Genomic DNA, 25,462 nt, shown 5'->3' with positions numbered 1-25,462 from the left:
GCTACCACAAATGAGCACAAGTACAGTGCATATATCAGTAGCTTCTGGAGACTCGATTGCTCTTGGTAAGTTGGTGGTGGGGGCATGTTGTAGGGAGGTAGGGACCTCCACACCACCACCACCATAGGATAGGATGGGGGGGGGGGGCTCAGTCCTACAGTGTGCAAGCGATCTTTAGATCTGTGTTATTTCCCCATCAGAACCTCCCTCTAAGTTGCTATTTGCAGCAAACAGCTGCTTCAGATGCAAAGAGCAGTTATGTTTATTTGAAGAGGCTATCCTTGAGGAAAAAGTTACAGGGGAAAATGGTTAGTCCAGCTGCCCCATCACTGTCTTGCAATCTGATAAACTCTTTCCATGCCCCAGACTCTGTTTTGTTGAAACAACAAGTTCCCAGAATTAAATATGCCTCTGAGTGGCACATTTAAAGTAATTTGCAGCTTGGCCTTCAACCTGTACTGTTCAACAACATATTCTTGTTGCTGCATAGTTCTTTTAAAAACACACACCACAGTGTCATAACTGTGCAGTCTGACATTGCACAATGGCAAGTACCTTATGAAGACTTCTTCAGATTCAACCATTACTAACCCACTAGAAAAGAACATGCAGGTGGAACACATAGTCAAGTGGATGTCTCTAGTAAACCCAGAAATCACAATATTACTGTGTTAGTTACTGGACTGAAACACCCTCCTGAATCACTGATGGCAGAGGGCACTGAATATCTGCCTCTTCCACAACGTGTGGGTGCGATTTTAACCATTACCCAAGTTGGATGCTCCAGCAAGTGGAGACATGATGAGACATTTTTGAAGCAGCAACAGAATACAAAAAAGTACCTCAGGGGAAGAAAAGTTTATTCAGTTCAGTTCCTGACTTTTGCTGCAAGTCAAAGATGTTGCATTTGACAGGTTGGCCAGTGAGCCATGATTTAGAACATTTTCATAGAGTTTGTCTTGCTTTATTAGGTTTATTAGAAAGATGGAGTGCATGCTGAGACTGGAATGCAAACAGCTGGGAAACTCAGAAGGCAAATCCTCTCACCCATCTTTCTAGGAAAAGAAGAAGAAAATGTCAGTCTGTCACATACTGTGTAAGTTGATCGGGCCTGACAAAAAGAAGTCTGCACATCTTGGAAATCTATTGAAAGTTCTGGTATGTACCTAAAGATTGGTGCTGATGTAACACATGGCAATCATGGAATGGATTTCCTGCTATTCCAAATTGGTCTGTCTGAATAACCAATTGCTGTTTCTCTACTTCCTTGTGAGAGCTCCTCAAACGTCAGCACTAAGCCAGAAGCAGAGGAAGCTATAGCTAGAGAAAAGCTACAGTGACCTAGGTTGCAATCTTATATACAGTTGCCTTGAAGTAAGTCCAATTGAATTCAGTGGAACTTAGTTCGGAGTAGACGTGCCTAGAATTGGACTATGAGAGTGCTGACAAACTCCCCCCACCCGCAATAGGGACTGAAGTAAATGTTCACAACATGTTGGTCAGCCCTTAATACTGGGCAAGTTAAGGCCACTTGTTTCATGGGACAGATTTGGGGAGAGTGTTAAAGGACAGCAAACTGTCAATGATTTAATTATTTAATGATGGGGGGGTCATTTGGATTGTCTGCCTTAGGCACGAAAATGTCTAGGGTCATCTCTTTTCTTTGCCTTTGCCATGAGCAGTGACTGTGAGCAATGACTGATCAGCATAGACTGTGCGTCTGTGGTGTGCTTTGTGAAACTGGAGTCTGACACATTAGAAATCTCAAGACTCATAAGTAGAGGTGTTTGAAAACAGTGTTGTTTATTTCACCCAGAAGAAAGCCCATTGAGTTCAGTAAAACGTAGGCTGTAATCCTATCTTACCCACCGGAAACAAACACCTCTATCTGTAAGGTTTGCTCCAATACTATTTTGATATGATATGAAGGCAGTTCCTGGCCTCACATTTCAACCTCATTGTAGGATTTCTAAGAGTGATGCCACAAATATATGTCAAAGAAAAACTCTGTTGGTTTTTAAACTCAAACTTTTAAATGAGTTGGTTAAAACTCATTTATATGACTTCAGCTATTGCCTGTGTGCTTAGTGATTGCAGTTAGACAAAAACCAGAGAGTCTCAGATTCAAACCCCCACTCAGTCATGAGGCTTACTTGTGACCTTGGGTGAGTTACTATCTCTCAGTCTCACCTTCCTCACAGGGTTTTTGTGATGATAAATTGAGGGGAGGAAAAACTTCTTCACCCCTTCAGCTCCTTGGAGGCAGGATGAGATAGACATTTAGAGCCCAATCCTATGCATGTCTACTCAGAATAAAGTCCTATTATCATCAATGGAGTTTACTCATTGGTAAGTATGGATAGGATTGCAGCCTTATTGAAAACTGTAATGATCTCATGACCAAGTTCTTAATTTACTATCTGTACTTTTATTCCAAGAAAAGTTTTGCCAGTGAACAATTCCTATATAACCCATACCATTTTCCATGTGAATGAGTTCAAGAGAACAATTGTGAAAGGGCTTCCATCAAACACTGTCCTGCAAAAGACCCTTAGAGAGAGTGATAGATTGATTCATTCTGTTCAGGTTTGGCTCCTGAAGAAAATGCTCTCTCAATGGGTTCTTAAAAATAACCAAGGCAGCAACAGAACGATTTCATTATAATTAACCCCTTTTCCATTTGTGGCATGATCATTAACAGCAGCTCTTTTCGGGTCGAATCCCCCTAGTTTCTCTTGCTTGCACGTTCATCTGGATTCCACAGTTTAAGAAATAGAACCTCCTTTTAGTTGTAGCTTACACAGGCTGTAAGCTGCAAGCAATAACAACTAGTGAGACACATAAATTATAATCGCACCATAGGAAGAGGAACAACCTTTTTATTTTATAGGCCGTTTTCATGTGTTCTGCTATCTCCGAAGGATTTCTGCACTGAGGAAAGGTGATAATACATCATTTTTAAAGTAAAAACTCAACAAGATTCATCACCATCTCCGTTCAACATGCTTATTGACAGCTTCTGATAACAAGACCAAACCCAGTATACTTGCATAGTATCCTAGGAACGTTGATACCCAAGAGATAGTGCAGCCTGAAGCATTCACATGAACACTGAGAGAAAATTTTAAAATTGAGGGTGTGAAATACAGGCTTCCTTTGGCTTGGAAAGCCATACCCCCATTATGAGCTGAGCCCAAACCCTTCTGCATTTGAACTTGGCTCATAATGGGAGCCTGTTGCATCAGGAGACACAGAAAACTGCAGCTTCTTTGCCTATGTTCATGGCCAAGTTTTTTCTGTCTCCAGCAAGCCCTCCCTCCCACAGGGGTAAGATAATAATATAATAATATAATATACAGTATTTATATACCGCCTTTCTTGGTCTTTATTCAAGACTTTATTCAAGGCGGTTTACACAGGCAGGCTTATTAAATCCACGCAGGGATTTTTACAAATTGAAAGAAGGTTCTCTCTTTCAAGAACCACCACATTCAAGCTGTTACACTCCGATCTGGTTTAACATTCTGGCCTCCATCCTCCCACGCTCCGAGCAGATGGAACAGCTCAGCTGCAGCTTGTCAGCTGCTTCAAGGTCGCACGGTGCCAGTGGCCTCGAACTGGCGACCTTGTGGATGTTAATCTTCAGGCAAATGGAGGCTCTACCCTCTAGACCAGACCTCCTGCCCAGATAGATAGGGAGATGCAGTGCAGGGGCAGCAGGTGAAGCAGAACTGGCCTGTCATTGTCCATGGAAAAGCACAGCAGCTGCCCTGCCTGCTTACACCTGAGGAGGGTCTCCTTACACCCACTTTCTCAGGTGTAAGAAGGGCCTCCTCAGGTGTAGTAGGTGGGGCAGCTGAGGTGCTTTTACATAGACTACAATGGGGTGGTGGTGGTTCTGCCTCAGCTGCCGCTCCCACACTGCAAATCCCTGCCTGACATAAGCTCTGCTAAGGTCCAAATTCTAGCTGCTTTGAATGCCCTCCGGGGAGAGAAAGCGGGGTACAAATTAGTTAATAAAATAAATAAAACAAAAATTAAATTCTTCAATTCTATTCTGCTTTTCATGCAGAATTTGGGTTGCTTTAATGTCAAGTTTTTCATTTCTTTAGTATCAAGTATGCACCACCCAGCAGTATGGCTCTGGTTATAAAGGATCAGCTAGTGCAAGTCACTGCTTGCCCCAGAGCAGATGCCATGGATTAACTGACACACAGGCCCATCCTATGCACAGTTACTCAAATGTAAAACCCACCGAGTTCAATGGGACTTCCTCCCAAGTATTCAAATTGCAGCCTTGAGGTCAGAAAAGAAGGCAATGCCAGTTGTTCATAGATTGGTGCCAGCAACTCAATATATGCCCAGTCATGCAGCTTCCGGTTCCTTGACCAACAGCAGAGGTTGTAGCCTTAGTCCATGTCCAGAAAGTTGCCGTGTCTTCAGAACTGCTGTGATTGCAAGGGTCGGTGTCCTAATGAAGATGCATGACTCCTATTATCCTGTTAGTGTTAATGGAAAGGAGAGACACCTATTAGGAGAAGAAGGAGCACCAGCCTAATATGCACAGTTAACATTACACTTATTTATGGAACTACTCAAAGGTATTTTTCTACTGAGTTCAAAGCCCCTTCCCCACCCAATTGCCTTCTCCGTGGAACTTACTTCTGAGTAAACCTGCATAGGCCTGAGCTGCACTACTTTGTAGCCTTGAAAATAACCTCCCATCTCCTCAGATTTTTGTTGTTGCTGCTGCTCTTGCTTCATAGAAAGCATTTGAAAAATACTTGCTGTGAGGTAGGAGCCCTGTTCTTAGATGAGGAAACATTATCTATTATGAAGGAAATAGTGATGTAGCTAGTGCCTTTGACACCTGGGGTGGGTGTCATCCCCCCATATGACAAAAATTCTTTAACACCCCTCTCTTCTATATGGCACCCTCCCCCCAGATGGGGGAGGCAGGACTGGGCTACTATTGTATATTTTACTGGGAGAGGGCTGCCCACATCACTTGCCTGTTAGTCCTTCCTTCATTGCAGTAAAATAGACAGGGCTGTCCATGTCACTTGCCTGTTGGTCCTTCTTTCAATGACTAATGCAGGCAGCCCTGTATATGAATAGAATAGATCCTGGCAGTCACCAAGGAGAGGACATTAGCACCCCATTATGGCTGGCACCTGGGGCAGAACGCCCCCCCCCATTACTACAATACTGGAAATAGTGCATATCACCAATTTGGATACCACGGTGCCTCTCTGTATACAGAAGGTGTCTTCTGGGCATGAAAGGACTGTATTATGCCTGGTGGTAGGGAGGTGCATGAGAAAAGTGAAATTAAATTCAAAAACGTGTTCCAGCTGCAGGAATGCAGGTCACGGTTTATGTGCAAGTGGACTCATGTGAGTAGCTTTTGAACCTGCCTGTCTTAGCCCTGTGAGAATTCTCATGTCTGGTCTTGCACACCTATTTGTGGAGTGGCACCAGCAACCATTTTCCTTCCATTTTCAGAACCAACCCAGAGTCTTTCATAATCCTAAAGAAAGTGATTGCTTTGGCCTACAACTCAGTAGTGTAGCTACAGGGGACAGCGCGGTAAGTATCACAGTGCTGTAACATGCTGTGTAACTGGCCTTTCTCGCTCACTGTTGCAGCCATTCTGGGCAGCAATATTTACTGCACTGCCCCACCATAGCTACACTACTGCTGCAAACTGCAATCCTAATGGTAGTTGGTGTTCTTTTTTTTTTCTTTTTTTCTTTTTAATAAGAACAGATTAGCTCAGGGGTTCTCAAACTGGTGGGTCATAACTCACAGGTCTGAGAAGCCCTGTCTCTGATCACTTAAAAGACAAGGGGGGATTTTTCACTTACCCTCAGCTAGCGCCAGCCTCCTGGGGGTCCAGGGAGCTACGGACCCCTCCCCAGGGCCCTCCAAGCCTCCAAATGTCTGGAAAAAGTAAAACTAAAACAAAAAACACCCACTCCCAGTTTCACAACAAAAACAGGAAGTGTGTTTAAAAAAAAAACTTTTTCCAGATGTTTGGAGGCTTGGGGGGCCCTGCAGAGGTTTGCAAGCTCACCAGACCCCCTAGGAAGGCGCTGGCTGTAGGTAAGTGTAAAATCCCCCTTGCCCCTGGCAGCAGTGCAGTCCTGGGTATCCCGGCGCTGCTTTCCCCTTCCCCCAAAACAACTTACCTCGGTTCACAAACTCCCTGAGTTTGAGAACCGTTGGATTAGCTAATTTACAATCATGTTGAATCACCTTAAAGACTACTAGGGAGTTGTGAACTTTTCTTTTCCATCCTTTCTTTTTCTTTTTTGATCTGTCTGCTTTGCTGAAATTACCTCCAATTACTGGCACTCGCTCTTGTGTGGAATTTCTTGCCATTCTGTTTTCCTGACAAATACAAGATAACGTTTCTCTGTGGGGATTAAGAAGCATTTAGCCAGTGTAGATGAGAGTTGGTTTCGAAATTATAATGCAAAGTTGAAACGTCTGAGAAGGATTGTCTTTCCTGTGGAGCACCATGGCGCTAATCCTCACAGGGTTAACTGTGTTTGGAATGCAGTTAAAAGACTGGACCGCAATTTACGAGCCAATTTGGGATGAAGTGATGGCAGGTCCTCTGTCTGAGTTGTAGATGTGCATGAAGTCATGGACTTGAACCCTGCGTTACAAAAAAGAGTCAGATGTCTTGCTTTCAGGTCCACAAGGAAGGAGATCCTATCCTGTCCATAGGCAACTTATTATTGCTAGTTGTTGTTGGTGTTGTTATTGATAGTAATTATATATTACAGGCATTCCCCTCTAATGGCTTTTGAAAACTTCTTCTCTTGCTTATGAGTGAAACTGTCAGCACCCCAAAATGTTGGTGCATGAGACAAAAAAACAAACAAACAAACAAAAAACCATATGGTGCCCCCATGGCAGTAAAATTATAATACATGAAATAATTAACAATTTGCTGCCTTTTAATGGTATCCGCCAGATCTACTGACTCACCCTGCCTAATGGTAGCAATTGCCCTAAGTGAAACTATGACCAAACTTTTCACCACAGTTTGTCTGTCTACATCACCTTTTAGTCAGAGGAAGCTACCTTCTACTGAAGAACTTCACCGGTCTTTCTAGCTCAGTTTTGCCTGCACTGATTGACAGCTGCTAGAGGCGTGTTTTCTACCTTTACCTAGATCAGGGGTGCTCACACTTTTTTGGCTCGAGAGCTACTTTGAAACCCAGCAAGGCCCGGAGATCTACCAGAGTTTTTTTTACAATGTTCGCGCCATCATAACATATAACATTTATGTGTACAATGTATGTTGGTGTACCTTGAGCCCCACTGAGTATAACAGGACTTACTCCTGAGTAGACATGCCTAGGATTAGGCTGTGAGGCTGCAATCCTAGCCACACTTACCTGGGAGTAAGCCCCATTGAGTACAATGGGGGCAGTGTTTCCTCCCAGAGGCACCTGAAGGGGGGGTTGGCACTCCGCGATCTACTCATTTTGCCTCGCGATCTACCGGTAGATCGCGATCCACCTATTGAGCACCTATTGAGCACCTATTGATCCATCTATTGACCTAGATATTCCAAGGATTGAATCTGGAACCTTCTGCCTACAAAGCAGACACTACCACTGAGCTACAGTCTCCTTTCAGAGTGTCTGCAAAATGTCAAGGAAACATGCTTAGCGGATCAGATCCCATTCATGGAGTGCCCACTGGCTATCCCCCCTATTAACTGGATTAAACAAATTATCTCACCTGCAAGACTGGACCACACTAAACAAGACAACTAATTCATCCCATGAAGTGTCTTTAAAAGGACGCTCCCTCTTTCCTTTGCATTCAGAACAAGAGGGGTGGGCTTCTGTTACACTGTGCATGGTTGCAAGCAGCTCCTTACCTGGCCTCTGATATAGGCTCTGCTTCCTGTTCAGTAAAGGTTGAGCCAACATACTCTTGCTAATGTCTGTTCTGGTTGACAATTAACCTTTACAGAATCGTCTCTCTGCAGCTTGTCCACTGATTTAGTGCTTCTTCCTTGTCAGGAGATTCTATAGATCGTATATTCAGCTGCACTCCTGTTGCAAACAGAACAGCCTGGGCAAAGTAGTGATGCAGCCAAAGTCTCAGAGTTCAAGTATGAAATTCCCCTCTTAAGCCCTTCTGAGCTAACCTTTTCAGACACGTAGGTTTAGCTCATAATTAACCCCAGCAAACTTGGGCTTAGCTCACAATTACCCCAGCCTCAAAACTAGCCCTCTATGCCATCACAACCGCCTTCTTCGCTCTGTCTGCTGGCACTTTTGCCAGATGGTGGCTGAGATAAGAAGGACCACTGCTGTGGTCTTCATTAGGGCCCAGAGCAGCATTGTGAGTGCCAAGATGCCCGGGAAATGTAGATTCCTAGGTCTTCTAGATTCTGAAGTACTGTAGGGTGCAATCTATGCTGCACTAGCAGCTTTTTGTATTACTGCCACCAGCAAGCACGAGATGCCGTCTCCTGTGAGATGCTGTTCCCTCGCTCATCTCAGCAAAACAGAGCCTAACACGATTCCATGACCCACTGGGGAAGCATTCGGAGTCTTCCCTGTGGTCTTAAACTATATTTCCAGAAAACCGGAAGTACAGTTTCTGACCATGTCAGAAGTTTCCGTGAGGCTTCCCGAGTGGTTCTGCAGGCAAGTGGACTCAGTACCTGGGGCATTTGCCCTGTTTCCAAAGCGCTAGGTCCACTGCTGTCAAGCCCAAGCCCATTGCAAGCACAAATCTCTGAACTGGGATCTCTCTTTTTTTTTCCTGCTATGCTAGCCTGACATGTCCATTCATTTTATAAACTTGCTCATTCAGTTTTTATATTAGCAAAATCAATCAAAAACACTATAGCAACATAATTTTTCTAAAAACCTGAAATCCTGAATAAGATAGGTAACATTTACATAATCTAAATATGCATGTTCTTGCATATATTTCTTCTTCCAAAAATCCCATTTTTCCCCCTTAGACTTTCCAAAATTTATTTATAGCTTTAAGTCTGTTCGCCGAATCTTCAAAATCCACACATAAGAGACAAGAAAAGTTCAGGTCCTTTTAAAAATTCACTAATTAATAATAATTCTTCCACAAAGATCAAGTTTTTCTGAGTGGTGAAGACCAGAAGTGATTGTGAGGAGCTCCAGAAGGATCTCTCCAAACTGGCAGAATGGGCGGCAAAATGGCAGATGCGCTTCAATGTCAGTAAGTGTAAAGTCATGCACATTGGGGCAAAAAATCAAAACTTCACATATAGGCTAATGGGTTCTGAGCTGTCTGTAACAGATCAGGAGAGAGATCTTGGGGTGGTGGTGGACAGGTCGATGAAAGTGTCGACTCAATGTGTGGCGGCAGTAAAGAAGGCCAATTCTATGCTTGGGATCATTAGAAAAGGTATTGAGAACAAAATGGCCAATATTATAATGCCGTTGTACAAATCGATGGTAAGGCCACACCTGGAGTATTGTGTCCAGTTCTGGTCGCCGCATCTCAAAAAGGACATAGTGGAAATGGAGAAGGTGCAAAAGAGAGCAACTAAGATGATTACGGGGCTGGGGCACCTTCCTTATGAGGAAAGGCTATGGCATTTGGGCCTCTTCAGCCTAGAAAAGAGGCGCCTGAGGAGGGACATGATTGAGACATACAAAATTAAGCATGGAAAGGATAGAGTGGATAGAGAGATGCTCTTTACACTCTCACAAAACACCAGAACCAGGGGATATCCACTAAAATTGAGTATTGGGAGAGTTAGGATGGACAAAAGAAAATATTTCTTTACTCAGTGTGTGGTTGGTCTGTGAAACTCCTTGCCACAGGATGTGGTGACAGCATCTGGCCTGGATGCCTTTGAAAGGCAATTGGACAAGTTTCTGGAGGAAAAATCCATTACGGATTACAAGCCATGATGTGTATGTGCAACTTCCTGATTTTAGAAATGGGCTATGTCAGAATGCCAAATGCAAGGGAGGGCACCAGGATACAGGTCTCTTGTTATCAGGTGTGCTCCCTGGGCATTTGGTGGAGCCACTGTGAGATACAGAAAGCTAGACTAGATGGGCCTATGGCCTGATCCAGTGGGGCTGTTCTTAGGTTCTTAAGTTACATCATCTTTTATGGTAGCAATTTGGAATGAACTCCTTTTAAGGTGAACATTGGTTTCTATTTCATGTGATCTTTCTCGATGCATTGTCCTTTTAACTCTTCCATTTACTATTTTGTGATCTGTTATAGTAAAACATATAAAATATATTTTTCTCCAAGTCTGCCAGGATTTCCCTACTGGATTTTCCCAGGACTTCCAATGCCTTATAAGGCACTAAAAAGTCAGTTTCTCTGTGAAATGGAAAGTTGCATTTTTTCACCCTCTGAGCTCAGTCTGAACCCAGCAGAGGCCATGGATGGACATCTGTGCTGAGTTCAGAGGTGTTCAGAGTTCAAAAGGCGCATGTGGGGAGCCTGCGGGCCAATCCGTGGATAACTGAATCTGTAGATACAGGATCCATGGATATGGGCAGCCTCTGGTATTACTTAGGATGCAAACCATAAAGGATCTCCAGTAGTATCTTTTATTATTTATAATACATTTAGGGTGCAATCCTAACCCACTTTGCAGCACCAACATAAGGGCAATGCAGCTCCGAGGTAAGGGAACAAACATTCCCTTACCTTGGGGAGGCCTCTGCGACTGCCGCCCAACTGCAGGATGCAGCACATGCCCCATTGGCACTGCTATGCCAATGCTGGAAAGTTAGTTAGGATTTGGGCCTTAGTTATTTTTAAATATAGTTTTCCAACCCCACCAAACATGCAAAAATCCAGTTTCACAATATCTCCCAGAAACTGGACTATATAAACATAGTGTAACTTGTCCCTTTGTACAGGCTAGAGAGACACTTATCACAGCATTGACTAAATAATGGTGCATGCCCACTAAACTATATGAATGAAGAATTGTGCCGACTGTATTAAAGTCAAGGGGAAACAACAATTTAATTAATCAAAAACTAATACGGAAAGGTCTTAGTGTTTATCTGTAGAAGGAGAGAGAAACAAATGTGAAGAGTTCGTGAAAAGGATTATGGGGGAAACCGAACCTATTTGTTCCTGATGTTTGCGCAGTTGGTGGCATGAATTTGTATTATAATTATATACAGTAGGCCAAAAATTATATACAGTGGGCCCTCAGTATCTGCAGGGGATCTGTTCCCAGACCCCCTATGGATACTAAATTTTATGGATAATTAAATGGGGGAGGCCATGATGACAACTGGATGTGCCTCTCCAAAATGTCTGAGAAGTCTTCTGAGGTGCAGGGAAGCTGTTTTGTGACTTCCCCACGCCTCAGAAAGCCTTCCAGACACACCCAGAAGGCACAACTGGTTGCATCTGGGACATTCTTGAAGCCCTCCAGGCATGAGCTCGGCCCCCATGTTGAGTGAACCCATGGATAACGAGGGCCCATTGTACAGGGAAAACTGATAACGTATTGAGACTGAGGTTTGATCCATGACTTCATTCTGAATATTAAAATCTGACTTGTGCAAAAACCTATTTCAAGCTATCAACATCATCACTCATGTCCCAATCTCACTTTCCTAACCTCTTGATCACACTTGGCTTCTCAGATAAAGACAAGACAGAAAATTGCTGAAATATTGATGAAATCATGTTTGATTCAAACATACTGAGGAAAAAAAAACACATGATTAAGAAGAAAATTTTAGAGATCACAGTCTAATGATGACAGATTCAAACTGGGAAATATAACCTTAAAGAGAGAGGGTGGTCTCACATCTTGCTAACTGACTGTAGCTTGTTCATAATATAGTTGATGCGCTCCTGTCCCAGATATGAATACGGCAATATGAATTCAGCTATCCTTGCACTATGCTAATACTGGACCTGATATTACTAATTTTTCCAAGTTATAAAAACAGTACTTTTAAATGCTATCAATAGAGCTAAAAAGGCATCTTATTTAGCAATCTAGTCCAAATCAGATTGAGGCATTTGAACAGTTCAGGATAGCTTTATAATGTTAGACACCCAAAGTTTATTTTCCGTTTTCCTCCTTCTCCTTACCAAATTGCAGTTGTAAAATGGATCCATACCAAGGAAGGAAGATGGAGTTTATCAGAACAATAATTGTTGTTGGCAACCTTCAGTCTCGAAAGACTATGGTATCGCGCTCTGAAAGGTGGTTCTGGAACAGTGTCTAGTGTGGCTGAAAAGGCCAATTCGGGAGTGACAATCCCTTCCACACTGGGAGCAAGTGCAGTCTGTCCCTGGTCTGTCTCCCTGGCTATGGGCCTTCCTTCTTTGCCTCTTAGCCTCAGACTGTTGGCCAAGTGTCTCTTCAAACTGGGAAAGGCCATGCTGCATAGCCTGCCTTCAAGCGGGCCGCTCCTCAGAACAATAATATAATAACTGTAACCCTAGAAAACATAACTCCGCTCATGTTGATTTTTCTAGAAGAGCTAGATACCATGAGTAGCAGTTCTGCACAGAGAAGTCTTCTAAAGACCTCCAGTTAATGTGCAATGTTGCATGCTGCTCATAATGCTCACATACAAATACTAAAAATGTTCTGCCTGAATATAGGGGCTAACTGCCAGCCCAAGTGCATTGCATGTCCAAGGCCTTTGTCGCACCCAGCCAGTCGCCAGTCACACCCGGTGTGAGAGTTGCTTCTGCATGGCATGATCCCACATGGCTGCTGTAAGCATCTGAATACTGGAACCATGAGCATGAAGCCATTCACATCGACCATTCCCGCCTGATCAATACCCAGATGACAGGGCAGGCAACTATGGAGCATGATTTGGCTCTCTCCATAAAATTTCAGTATTGACCCAGAAACATCCCAGTGGGATTCCATCATTGGCTCATTTTTTATCTATGCTTTCTCACTAAGCTGCCAAACCCTTGAATTTCTCAACAGAAACATAATGAACCTTAAACACACTGAGTTCCTATCAAACTTATGTTGTGATCCTTGAAGAGTCATTTAGGGTACAATCCTAACCAGGTCTACTCAGAAGTAAGTCCTATTTTGTTCAATGGGGCTTCCTCTCAGGAAATTGTGGTTAGGACTGCATTTTAGTGCCTTTTTTTTGAACTCATGCAAGGCTGACGTACTCTTGTACTAGGATTGTTCAACATTGTCTTTTTAAGTTTAGTCCATTTTATATATATAAACAGACAATATAATTATGCAGGCAGATGATGTGGCTGGATGTTCTTCAGCATTAGGCCACTGTCGTCTGACAGCATATCAAACGACTCTTGAATGGTGCACCTGCCATGCTCTTGAAAGGCTTGGTTGATTAATTGTCACACAAGTACGGGTGTTGATGCATGACACTGTCAGCCACGCAGAGCTTAATTTGAGTAAGGGCTCAACCCCAGAAACTTTTTAATACTAATGTTCAAACGTGGAAAATGTGTGCAAATGGTCTTTCCCATATGCTTTGTCAACCTACACACCTATAAAGTGGGGAAGGAGGGTCCAACTTACACACAGGACATCCTGGGGGCAGTGTAGGTCTAACAGCAGCAAAATCTATTCCAGTGGAGTTATAGTTACTTGCTTCTAAAGGTAAGCAAGTATCTAGTGCGGAGAGGTCATAACATGCTTTGCATGTGGAAGACTCCAAATGCAAGCAGCATCTTCAGTTTTTGATTTTCTTTTTTTTTTAAAGGTAGTGATATAGATTTTAAGGGTTAACCTAACTTCTCCACAGTTAAGAAAAACACTTGAAATTAAGAGCCAAAATTGTGACTGGTTTTTTGTTAACACCAAGATAGGAAAAGTCAGTATGTCAAGATGACCTGGAGAGAGAGAAAAACATGTGCGTCATAGCTTTCCCAAAAGGAACATTCCAGGGTCTTGTGAAATCAAAGTTGCAGGCCAGAACTTCTCCATACATGGCTAACAGACTTCCCAGTTAGGGCTGGAACCATGCACCAGTATGCCAAATAAGGAGAGGGAAATGACATGTATATCACATGGGTCACTTGTTTTTCATAGAGTACAAGTAAAGGAGTTTTGAGTGTGGTTCAGGGAGAAATCAAAGATCCACCATAGGGTAACTTCGAACCTGTATCCATCCTAATCTATTCTTAATCTGTAAATAGCATGTAAATAAATTTTCTATATGCTTTTAAGTGAGTCTATATCTGCTTAGCATTTGACCCAGAGACCAAGTCCCAGAAATCTCTCTATCAGTAGCAAGGCCAGGAAAGGTCTCTAACCAAAGTAGTGAAGAGATCATCAGAGTATACGTTAATTTACATAGCTTTCCCAGCTAAAGATCAGCACAGTGTATCCAACAACAGATTTAAAAATAATCTTAAGTATACAAGATAAAGCACCAAGTAAAAACGTATAAACCAGTGGTTCCCAACTGTGGGTTGGGACCCACTGGTGGGTTGTGACCTGATTTTTGGTGGGTCGCCAAAGGGTGATGGAAAGATCAAATGTCAAGATGCCTTAGACTAGGGCTTTTCAAACTGGGTGTTGCGACGCCCCAGCGTGCGGGCCCTGGCCCCCATCCCCTTAAGGGGCGGGGGCAGCCTGGAGGCAGGGAGGAGGCAGTGGCGCAATTCCCAGGATCGTGCTGCTCAGGGGGCTGCAAGGGCTTGGGTACACGAACCCAAGCCCCTGCAGCCTCCCCGGTGTGCGGGGAGCCCGGTGCAACCTTTGGCAGGGCTCCCTGCAGCAGTGAAAGTAGATGCAGAGCGATCGCGCCCCGCCTCCGCTAAAGCTCCCTGCACACTCAGGAGGCTATAGGGGCTTGGGTTTGTGTACCCAAGCCCCTGCAGCCCCCCTGAGCGGCACGATCCTGGGGATTGCGCCGCTGCCTTCCCCCGCCCCTCCTGCCTCCCCCCTCCCGCCCACGCAATAACTTAGTGGCTCTCAAATTCTCCCAGAGAGTTTGATAACCACTGCCTTAGATTATTGAAAAATCACACACTTTAGCTACTAGTTACCCTGCAAAGAGCTGAGCTCCTGTCCTGCAAGGTGTTGAGCTCCTGCAGTTTGTAAATGTGTAAATTTACAAACTGCATGTGTAAATATAGAGAGATATAGTTTGAGGGTCTTTTTTTCTGGTTATTATTACTTTTAAATAAATACAATATTCATTCCAGATCTCCTTTTTAAAAAGTCTGGTAAACCTAGGTGGGTCCGGACAGAGTGTCGTTCTAAAAAGTAGATCCTAGTGCTTAAAAGTTTGGGAACAACTGCTATAAATAGTAATTAAAGTGACAGAAATAAATCTACACTGGAAAAAAAACAGATTTAAGATGCTGTTCAGAACAAAACCATCTTCAGAGATTGCTTAAAAACGGAGAAAGATGGATTCTGCCACACCGCCCTGGGGAGAGTATTCCACGTGGTATGATCTGACTTGGCTGCTGCATGTAGTTGGCTGGGTTGACCAGGTTAGATTTACTATAAAGCAGCCCCATATGTGACTCAGGCAGACCTGAGTCCCAGTCCCTTTCAGTTTAGAAATTAACAGCCCAATCCTATCCCCACCCTGCAGAGCAATGTAGTGGCAGCACAATGGCCTCTGCTGCATCCTAGCTGGAAAGGAGGCTGCTGGAGGTCTCCCCAAGTGAAGGGGTCATTTGTCTCCTTCCTCCAGAGTAAGCCCCAACTCTTACAATGAGGCTACTTGGGCTTGTGCTAGCAAAATGCAAATCCGAACAGCTGTGTGTGGGTAAATCAGGCTTGGGAAAGGGGACTGGAATACAGTAGAGGCCTCTGACAGCGTTCTTGTCCTCCTCCTGGGACTGATCCACCCCCTTCCCTGCCCTTCCCCACCCCACCCAGTTAACCCCTTCCTAATCCCCATTCTGCCCTCTCTTCACACCTCCAATGGCCCACTGAGACCTTCTCCAGCAGATGAAGGCCTTTGACTGGCACTGGGAGATCAGTGCAGGCCTTTTTGTCAGTGCCATGGGCCTCTGTGCTGCTGCAATGTGCCTTACGACACATTTGTGACAGCACATGTGCTTGGCCCCCCAATGCTAGGCAGGATAGATTTGCACCATAAACTGTGGACATTATTTATTAATTATTCCAGACTATTCATCTGGAATGAAAGCATGTTAGTTTATGAATGCCTGTGTAAAAGGTGAGCACTTTGGAAGAAAAAGTGCACTGCTGTGTTCTGCTCCAGTTTTCATGCTTCAGTCAATTGTCTCTCTTCCAGCATTTGAAGCCTTGTCTCCGGACCATCAACGAGCACTTCAGTAATTAGAGAAATGCATAATCAGGCAGGTAGAAGAATTAGGACAGACACACATGTATATTCATCACTGGTGAGGAATTTCTGGATTGTTTCCTCTGAAAAGTACTGTGCTTGAGTTGACATCAAGTTCTATCAGTGGCATGTGGAATTCACCAGTGTCAGGTAAGTGCAAGTCAATGGTACACAAGTCAACAGGTTGGGAACATGCATGTGCAAATTGATCCCACAGGTTGGGACATAATTGAAACAGCAGCCACATGATGGTCACTTGAAATGCAAACCATGGAAGCCGATCCACGCAGTGAGCATTACGGCGTAGTCATGTGGTCACGTGGACCAATCAGTTTTGCAGGAGAGCAAAAGCAGTGGTGTTGCCAGGGGAGCAGTGACATATCAGACAGTGGAGTAGTAAACTGATTCTTTAATTCCTGTGGTGTTTACAAGGCAAGGCTTGTCTGCTCATTGCTGAAACAGAGCTCCAGTTTTTAAGGGTTTAATCATATTTTTAGTCCTTCCTCCAGCAATTGGTGTTGCATGGCTGCCCCTGAATTACTTGGAGTCTTAATTGGAGCAGATGTAAGAGTGAGGCCAAAAAAATCCCCATTGAACTTCCAAGGGGTGAGCTTGTCAAGTCTTTGGAATACATTTGTGCTACAAGTGAACTCTGGAAACAGCTTTGTGTTGCAAGCAATAGAAGGAATAAAAAAAATATCTTTTTAGGGCTTCTTCATCTCAGCCATTTTGCTTTCTGTCATAGCAGCAGTGTCACATCCTGGGCAAGTTACAAATGAATACTGCATCTTGGGCATCTCCCCAGTTTGTCATTTGAATAAGACATAATATAGATACCTTTGGACAATTAATTTTCCACCCTGGTCAAACAGTTGCATGGGTCCTGATTTTAAACTAAAGATTTGATTTTTGTATCTATACTGTTCCTGTGTGGTGGAGGAAAGGAACCTGTGGAGTTGCTCCACATCCACAGAAAGACTTGTGGAGAAGTGTAATCCAGTGGTTTTCAAACTTACCAGGGTCATGGCACCTTGCAGCCTCTTCCCAGTTCAGCCAGTTTCCACCATCTTAGAAATTGCAAAATTTTGCAAGATCCAAGATGGCAGCGCCAAAATCTTGCACACGTTCATGAGATCCAAGATGGCGGCTCTCAGAGGACCAGTAGGAAGGGCCACCAGGAACTCCTGGTATTGTCTTGTCTATGCAGATTGGATACCCCTCATATAAGTCAACATGATAGGCTATGCCTCGGTTGTCAGGAATCCATTGTATAAACCTGAAGGTTTTTATAAGTGGACTAAGAAGAGCTCTTCACTTGGTGGTTGAAGGAGTTTTCCTGCATCTCCAGCTGCAAACACCACAGGTAGAATTGCTGAGAAAGACTGCCTGAAATTTTGGAAAGCTGTTGCCAGTTAGACAATATTAGACAGAACAAATTGCCTGACAGTATAAGCCAGCCTCATATGTTGATCATAGCTATCACAATGTATATGGAACAGAATGAGGAGTGTCGCAGTTTTAAGCTGCTATGGGAAGCACCCAAGGCTTAGGCCTTGTTGCTTGAGGGAGTGCAGAAAGCAGGCACACTGAAGGGACGTTGGGAGAAGGAACTGAAGCAGCAAGGAGTCAGAGCAAATGAATCAGACAGCAGTCATGGATTCAAAGTATAGATGCCGGGGAAGAAGCCGGAAGCAGCACGGAGTGAGATCGAGAGAGAGTGTGTGAGTGAGAGAGTCCGCCCTCTGGCCAACCTCCTCAAGCCTTTATTGACTCTCAAAACACATGAAGCAATACTGATATGCTTCTAGCTACAACTAACTTAACCACAACACATTCCATAGATATGACTGCTTCTCTATAACATCTTGTTGTTTACAGGCACTGGGCTCAGAGACTCATCATATTTCAAGGCTAGCAGAGTGTGCTCTTGCGCAGACACAGGTGTGCCCGCTGTCGTGTTGCCACATACTAAAGCTAAGTCCAGCGCCTGTGCATAATTACAACAGAGGAGTTCACTTCTTCCTCATCTTTCCAGAGCATCTTCAGCTGCTTGCCTTGTTGGCTGTCTTTAACTCTGCATTTCATTTAACTAAGTTCATTTATGGGTCTGCAGCTGCTTGTTGTGTAACCAGAGAATCCAGAACTCAATAGTAATCTATTCTGTGGAATAAGAACTGGGATACTGGAAACATGTCCTTAGACCTTGAACATGAAAAACACATGTACTTCCACCGAACTAAAGCCTCATCTCCATTCTTCAATGTGTCGCTTTTCATTTTATTTTGTTTATTATTTATAAATCTGCTAGTTGAAATTATTATTCATCTCTATTTCAATTCCTGTCCTCCTCCAGCAAGGAGGATAGCATTGGAGGGGTGGGCGGGCTGATTTATTCACTGCAATATAGGAGAGAGGAAAATGGTGAGGGGGAATTTTGTTATTTGCCTCTTATATGCAGTTGAACATAAACAGGGCAAAGGAAAACATTGAAGGAAAATGAAAGTAACTCAGTAAATGGATAAATTTAAAAAAATTCTAAGCTGGAGCTTTTCATTCAGAATCACAAATTAGAAAGCATGAGAAAGTTGGACTGTTCATGTTTTTAATGAAACACCATCCTGGGTTCACATTTTTGGCTTGCTCACTGAGTGATACAAGAAAGTCTTGAACCGATTGCTGAGATTTTGACACCAGAACCAGGGGACATCCACTAAAATTGAGTGTTGGGAGAGTTAGAACAGACAATAGAAAATATTTATTTACTCAGCGTGTGGTTGGTCTGTGGAACTCCTTGCCACAGGATGTGGTGACGGCATCTGGCCTGGACGCCTTTAAAAGGGGATTGGACACGTTTCTGGAGGAAAAATCCATTACAGGGTACAAGCCATGATGTGTAAGTGCAACCTCCTGATTTTAGAAATGGGCTCTGTCAGAATGCCAGATGCAAGGGAGGGCACCCAGGATGAGGTCTCTTGTTATCTGATGTGCTCCCTGGGGCATTTGGTGGGCCGCTGTGAGATACAGGATGCTGGACTAGATGGGCCTATGGCCTGATCCAGTGGGACTGTTCTTGTGTTCTTATGAATTCAGATGGGAAAAGTGTGGTCAAAAGGTTCATCAGCGTTCATTTTATTAATATATTTGTAGCTATACATCTTCTGCTGTACTACTACAAGCTAGATGTTCAACTAGCTATTTAATGGAGTATTTTTTGCGCTATGATGAAAGCAAGAGACATTATTTCAGATGCAAAAGTAGGCTGCTTGATCACCTCCCAACCATGGTTTCTGGGTTTAGATGTGGAGCAGGCGTTACGTAGATAAAAATACCTCCTTTGGCAAAATTCACTCACTAATTGAGCACAACCCTTCAAACCAACACATTTTACAGAGGAGATTAAATGCTATTTAGGCTCCTCTCTTGTTTGCTACATTAAAAGACAATTAAGCATTGGCAGAAACTATTTCTTCAAATGAGAAAAGTTTCTTCCAAAAATTGCATTTGGCAGCTGGCAGCCCTCCTCAGAGATAATGTTTTTCTGCTTTTCACCTAAATTTAGAAAAAAGGGGGAAAAAATCTCAAGGAAAGAATTATGACACACCAACAAGAAAGAATGGAAGCTGATTAAAATTTATCACATCTTACACAGAGAAAGCTCTGTTTTAACTGACTCACACTGAAAATAAGATACTGTAGTACTACTAAGATGGGAAGTAGACTTTTGCACCATCAGTTCTCATTTTGGAAACTGGGAGCGTTGAAAAGTAATCCCGATGTCCCAATGTGCAAGGTGCCTGATCTGTGGGTCCACACAGTGGGAACAGACAAATATGAATCTATGCATGATATTTTAGTCCCTCCACTGCTAGGGCACCCATTTGGAAAAGGTATTTGGGCACTCCCCTGGATACTTCCTGCATCCAGAATATACAAAGTTGATTATTTTGTGTGCTCCAAGAGCACACAAGGTCATCGTAGAACTCTACCAGTGAACATGGCTGTGATTCTGTGACAGCAAACGGTTAAAAACATGCTTTTGCATGAGTAACACCTAGTATCTCCTTTTTGAAAGATCCTAGGGCAGTGGTTCTCAAACTTTTTAGCTCCAGGACCCACTTTTCAGAATGACAATCTGTAGGGGCACACTGAAAGTGATGTCATTAACCTGAAAGTAATGTCATGGTTGAAAGTGACATCATCAAGCAGGAAAATTTTTAACATAAGACATATGTTAAACCCCATAACATATATAACATAACCCCATAAGACAAATTAAATTTAAATTAAAAGTTCACAATAAGCATAAGTTTTAAAATGTATTTAAAATAAAGAAGAACCCTCCTAACCCTTTGAAGCGGTTGCTGATCTGTTTAGAAAAATTATCCAAATATCCCAAAGGCTGCAATCCTATCTACACAGACTCAAGAGTAGACTTCATTGACTATCATTGTTAAAAGTATATACATAGTAGCCTGTTAAAAGTATAGACTTGTAACATTTCCCCAAATGCAGTCACATAATATGGTAGCATCAAGTCTATTAAAATATACATTGAAATGACTGGGGACCAACCTGAAATTGATTCATGACCCACCGAGTGAGTCCCGACCCACAGTTTGAGAAACACTGTCCTAGGGAGCAATGCTGGATAAGACCATTCCCCAAGATCTTGGAGATCAACCGTCAGTCACCGTAGGTAGTACTAAGCAAGATGGAGTAAAGGGCTGACTCAGTATAAGGTAGCTGTCATATGTCCCCCAGAATGCTTCCTTTTGCTCAAAACCAGATTTATCTTCAATCATGCACTATTATAAATAATGGACCACACATAATTGAAAATTCTCATGAAAAGAAGACAAGAATCCAACACCCAGGAAAGGCAGGGAGAGAAGAAAGCAACGTATGGTACAAAAAATTGTTTTATTAAGAAATTTTAGGAGTATTACATAAGAGTGATACATGGGCTGGTGTGGCAATAAAGTGTAGCCAGCTGTGTGGATTAGTCAAGTCAAAGACATTGCACACAAGTTTTGAGAGAAGATAAAGTGGTTTGTGGTCGAGTAAATGACTACATGATTTAAGTGGTAACAGCTAATAATTATAATAATGAATTAATAAACAAAAGCAGTTTGCTATGTGAACACCTGTGGATATAAAAACAGTTTCCTAGCTTTTATGTTATAAAATAATGATTTATTTAGTAAATCCTTTAAAAAAACGAAACACATGCAAAACAAAGAGTTTAGCACAGTGGTTCCCAATCTTTGTTGGGACACTACCCTCCTAAGGAGAATAGCAATTGGGGAACCCACAGTGCCATTACTACAGCACTTCCGGGATTCACTGCCTCCATCACCAGACATGAATATGTTAATGGATATATGTTACGAATATATTTTACCTGTGTTTGGCGGCAGTGACAGTGAAACCCAGAAGTGCCACAGTAATGGCACTGTGGGTCCTTGGTCAGGTAGGTACCCTCCTTAAGGGCGCAGCGTCCCAACCAAAGACACACACGCCTGCCCTGGGAGGTTGTGACCCTCCCAGGTCGGGAACCACTGTTTTAGCAGAATGGCACACGGTAGTTCTTTTACTTGTTCTTTGCAGCAAGAGGCTTACGACTGATCTTCTTGGACTTGTCATTGTTCTTCTTTGGAGGTTCAGGGTTTGCCTGCATGTGTCGGCCATAAAGGCTGCAAAGAAACAACACAAAGAACATTTTTTGACACCACCGTGGAAATGTGAGGCTTCCAAATTCAGAACACAACAATTCCTTTAAGAAGGCAGAGAGTGTCAACTTATTAAAATCGATCACTTCTGTGTGTTTTCCAGTTCCTGCTACTTACAAACCAAGGCATCTCAGTTTTACACAGCAGATTAAAAAAAAAATGCAGGCTCCTTAAATTCTAAACCTGTGGAGACATTGACAAAAATTGGGTTGAACTGGTGAGATAGAGTGTCAATGTAAAGGAAAGTGAGCCTGCTGCCTAGTTGGAATACTCCAGGGGTTGGTGAAGTGACACAGAGCAATGGTGTCAGAATCTTCTCTGGCTGCTCCCGCGTGATGGATTGTCGCGAGAGAGCTACCAACACATCAATGCCACATTAATACAGACCCCTGATTAAATGTTGACAAAGTATCCTACAATTAAGATTGCTGGCACTCACAGGAAAGCTAAATAGTCTATAAGGCTGAGAGGATTTACACCAAACACCCGAGAGCAATTAATGGATAATTTATGAGTAATTTCTACTTAAGCCACAGTTAAAAGCCTTCAAGACAAACGTGATGCAAATGGGAGCTTGTTTTGTTGATACAGTATTTTTTTCTTCTTCAGAGGCTGCTCAAAGTACTGCAACCTCAAATTCTCCTTTCTTGAAGAGACAAGAAGCAGGAAAAGCAGCTTGATACATTCACTCAATCAAGCCTGATTGCAAATTTTGAGTTGCTAAAGGGTCTAACTACATGTGCAAAGCTCTCTTTGCATTTCTGCTTGAGCCCCCAAGCTCCCAACTTCACAGCACTTCTCAATGGCTCAAAGCCTCCCAACAGAGAAGGCCTAGCAGTGGCAAAGGAACCCCAAACATCTAGTCTGCCCAGTCAACACTGCCATATAGAATATGGCACCTTTCCAGTGAATACGCTGGAAATGGAAAGATTCATAGATCTAATGTGGATGCAGAGATGAAAATAATTCATTAGTGATTTACAGTGATGAGATGGTAAGACAGTTAGAGATGATAAAATAAATTATGATGAGTAGACCATCGCTTATCGCTGTGCGTGGACACAATTTGATGGGTTGCCCTGTCTGACTAGAATATCAACTGCGTGGACCAGCCAGGGCCAAAAGAATGAACACTGAACTAGGCACGACAAACAATTCTGACTCCTTTGCTCTGGCTTATATACATGAAAGAATCAAAATGCAGTGAAATTGAGTATTTTTTTAAAAAGTCAAACATTAGCTGATCCTAACAGGATTTAACATATTTTCCTTGTAACCTGTTTACATGCTCACACATTAGCAGTTGATTACGAAAGAAGGGAAAAGGCCAGGTTAAAATATTAGTTTGCAGATTTACTCTCTCCAGAAGAGCCAATTGGTCCAGGGATGTTAATTTTTAAATGGGAAACTCCACACAAATCCCCCCAGAACAATAATGAGACCAGAGCATAAAACCGAAGTTTCACATCATTCAGACACCTGTAATTACCCTGTGTGGCAACTAAAAAGATGTTGGCGTTATAATAGTAACTGATAAATGGCACAGTCTTTCTAAACAACAGTGTAGCCAGAGCCACTGTGCTGTATGCAGCTTCCTCATTAAGGAAAAGGGCAAATAGTTTTCTAGGGGATTTAATGTCAGTCTGAAAATGCATTAAAAACCTCAGTAATCAGATTTTCCAGGGTTTTTTTTTCTCTTTGCTTTGTGTGTATCTCTTTATAAATGCACACTTTTGAGCCTCTCCAGGAAAAGAAAAGCACCTGTAAATATGCAAATCTTTACCAGGTACAGGGCCAAATCTGAACCAGCTGCATTCTCTACCCTGCCCCACTGGAGGTAACAAATGAGGGCACCACAGTTGCAATAGCAAAACTAACAATAAGGGAGAAAGATGCTCATTAAACTTCATCATTCTGTCCACTTTAATGATGCCTTTACTTAATAAAAATTCCCTGAGCAATTGCAAAGATATTAGGCAAGGTCTTTGGTTATGTATCAGGGGCCTGAGCTGTCACTAGCAAGTACGCAGTTCAGGAGGGGCAGTCTCCAGAGGACCCAGCAAATACAGCCTACTTTGTAATAAATGCAGAGGGAATCAATAACCGCAGCTTGCTACATTACTTAAGCATTTAAGAAAATAGGTGATCTGTCTAAATTAAAGTACAAAGTGCTAAATGCTGCAATTTAAGGCATAAATCAAGAGTCTTGAACCTCAGATGCTGAAACTATAAATCCTGTTATTAAGGGTTATAACTTTAACAAGCTTATTACAGAGGCTGGAAAATGTGAAAATATTTTTGAAGCAATTTTTTTTTCTCCCAGCTAAGTCCATTTGCTAAGCATTGCTAAAGTCGATAAGCCAATGTTATGGGTTCTGAATTTTTTTTTTGGGGGGGGGGGAGGGAGCTGACAGTGAACAAGCACAAAATTTGTACCTACAGATTTGGGGCACACAGGAAATAAGACAATATCCTACATGTATGTGTGATAGACTCAGCTAGTGTTGGATAAAACAACATATAACTGGCTAATGAAACCTGTTCTTTAGGTAATTAATATGTGGCAGTGCAGGCTTCTACATCAGGAATAAGACAGTTTAGCTCTTAGTATTCATAGCCAGATTTCAATATTAAATCTATGGGGAATTGCATTGCTTTCTCACAGTATGTCTAAGCTGCAGACTCGGCCCTTGGAGAAAAGTATTTAGACCAGTGTTTCTTAACACTTGTCCCCCGCTGTACCACTTTGCATGGCCCACTTATTGGAAATACCACAAGCAGTGATATCACCAGATGTGAGGCAAGAAATACTGACACTTAGTGTAGAAGGTGGAGGGTTTTTTTGACCACGAGAAAAGTGCATGCTGGATCTCTGCCCACCAAGCTGAGCCTCTTGCCACATTGCGTTGCCAGTCTTGCTGCCAGATGGTGAGGGTCTGGGGGTCCCAAGTCCCCCAGACTTGGGGTCCCACCAGATACTATCTCAAGTACCACCGGTGGTACAAGTTCCACTGGTTGAGAAACACTGATTTAGTCCCAAGAGAAGCAACGCACAAAAGCAACTTTCACAAAATGAAAACATTCTTGCGCATAGTACTGTCAGTACATCTCTCCCCTCACACTAGTTTCATGCCATGCCGTGTAAGTTCTGTCTACTGTGGGATGTGCACCTATATTTTTGACCTTTCTAAAAAAGCTGACCATGTATTTCAAAATAATGAAACTTTCTCTACTGTATTGTGATTATATACTATACTAAGAATCCACACCCCCTAAAAAGGAAAAAAAAATTTTGGGGGGGGAGGGACCGAAGATGCTGTCACTGAGACTATAATTCTATCTGCATTTACTTGTAAATGAGTGAGACTTCTGCATAAATATTCAGAGATTTAATTCTGAATCTCCAAGCATTTGTCTAAGATCAGGCAC

The 25,462-nt window shown here is 42.8% G+C and overlaps 1 protein-coding gene and 1 long non-coding RNA gene across 3 annotated transcripts in view; both read right to left on the bottom strand.

Moving 5' to 3' along the window:
* Window positions 1-934: 934 nt before the first annotated feature.
* LOC136654358 (uncharacterized) lies at window positions 935-21,000 on the bottom strand. 2 transcript variants are annotated; one of them, XR_010794599.1, is made up of 4 exons: window positions 20,877-21,000; window positions 5,013-5,104; window positions 4,256-4,499; window positions 935-1,055 (listed from the first exon to the last, which is right to left on the bottom strand). It is a non-coding gene; the product is annotated as an uncharacterized lncRNA (long non-coding RNA). The 2 variants fall into 2 exon arrangements; XR_010794600.1 differs by having other exon boundaries at window positions 935-1,051.
* Window positions 21,001-21,205: 205 nt separating this feature from the next.
* The window catches only part of RSU1 (Ras suppressor protein 1), an 88,354-nt gene continuing 84,097 nt past the window's right edge, over window positions 21,206-25,462 (bottom strand). The window contains exon 9 of the mRNA XM_066628262.1: window positions 21,206-21,997. Coding sequence (XP_066484359.1) covers window positions 21,895-21,997 — 103 coding nt within the window. The 3' untranslated portion in view covers window positions 21,206-21,894. The remainder of the gene's footprint in view (window positions 21,998-25,462) is intronic.

This window comes from Tiliqua scincoides, chromosome 5, assembly GCF_035046505.1.
Source record: "Tiliqua scincoides isolate rTilSci1 chromosome 5, rTilSci1.hap2, whole genome shotgun sequence".
Lineage (NCBI taxonomy): Eukaryota > Metazoa > Chordata > Lepidosauria > Squamata > Scincidae > Tiliqua > Tiliqua scincoides.
This window is presented reverse-complemented; position numbering and strand designations above follow the sequence as displayed.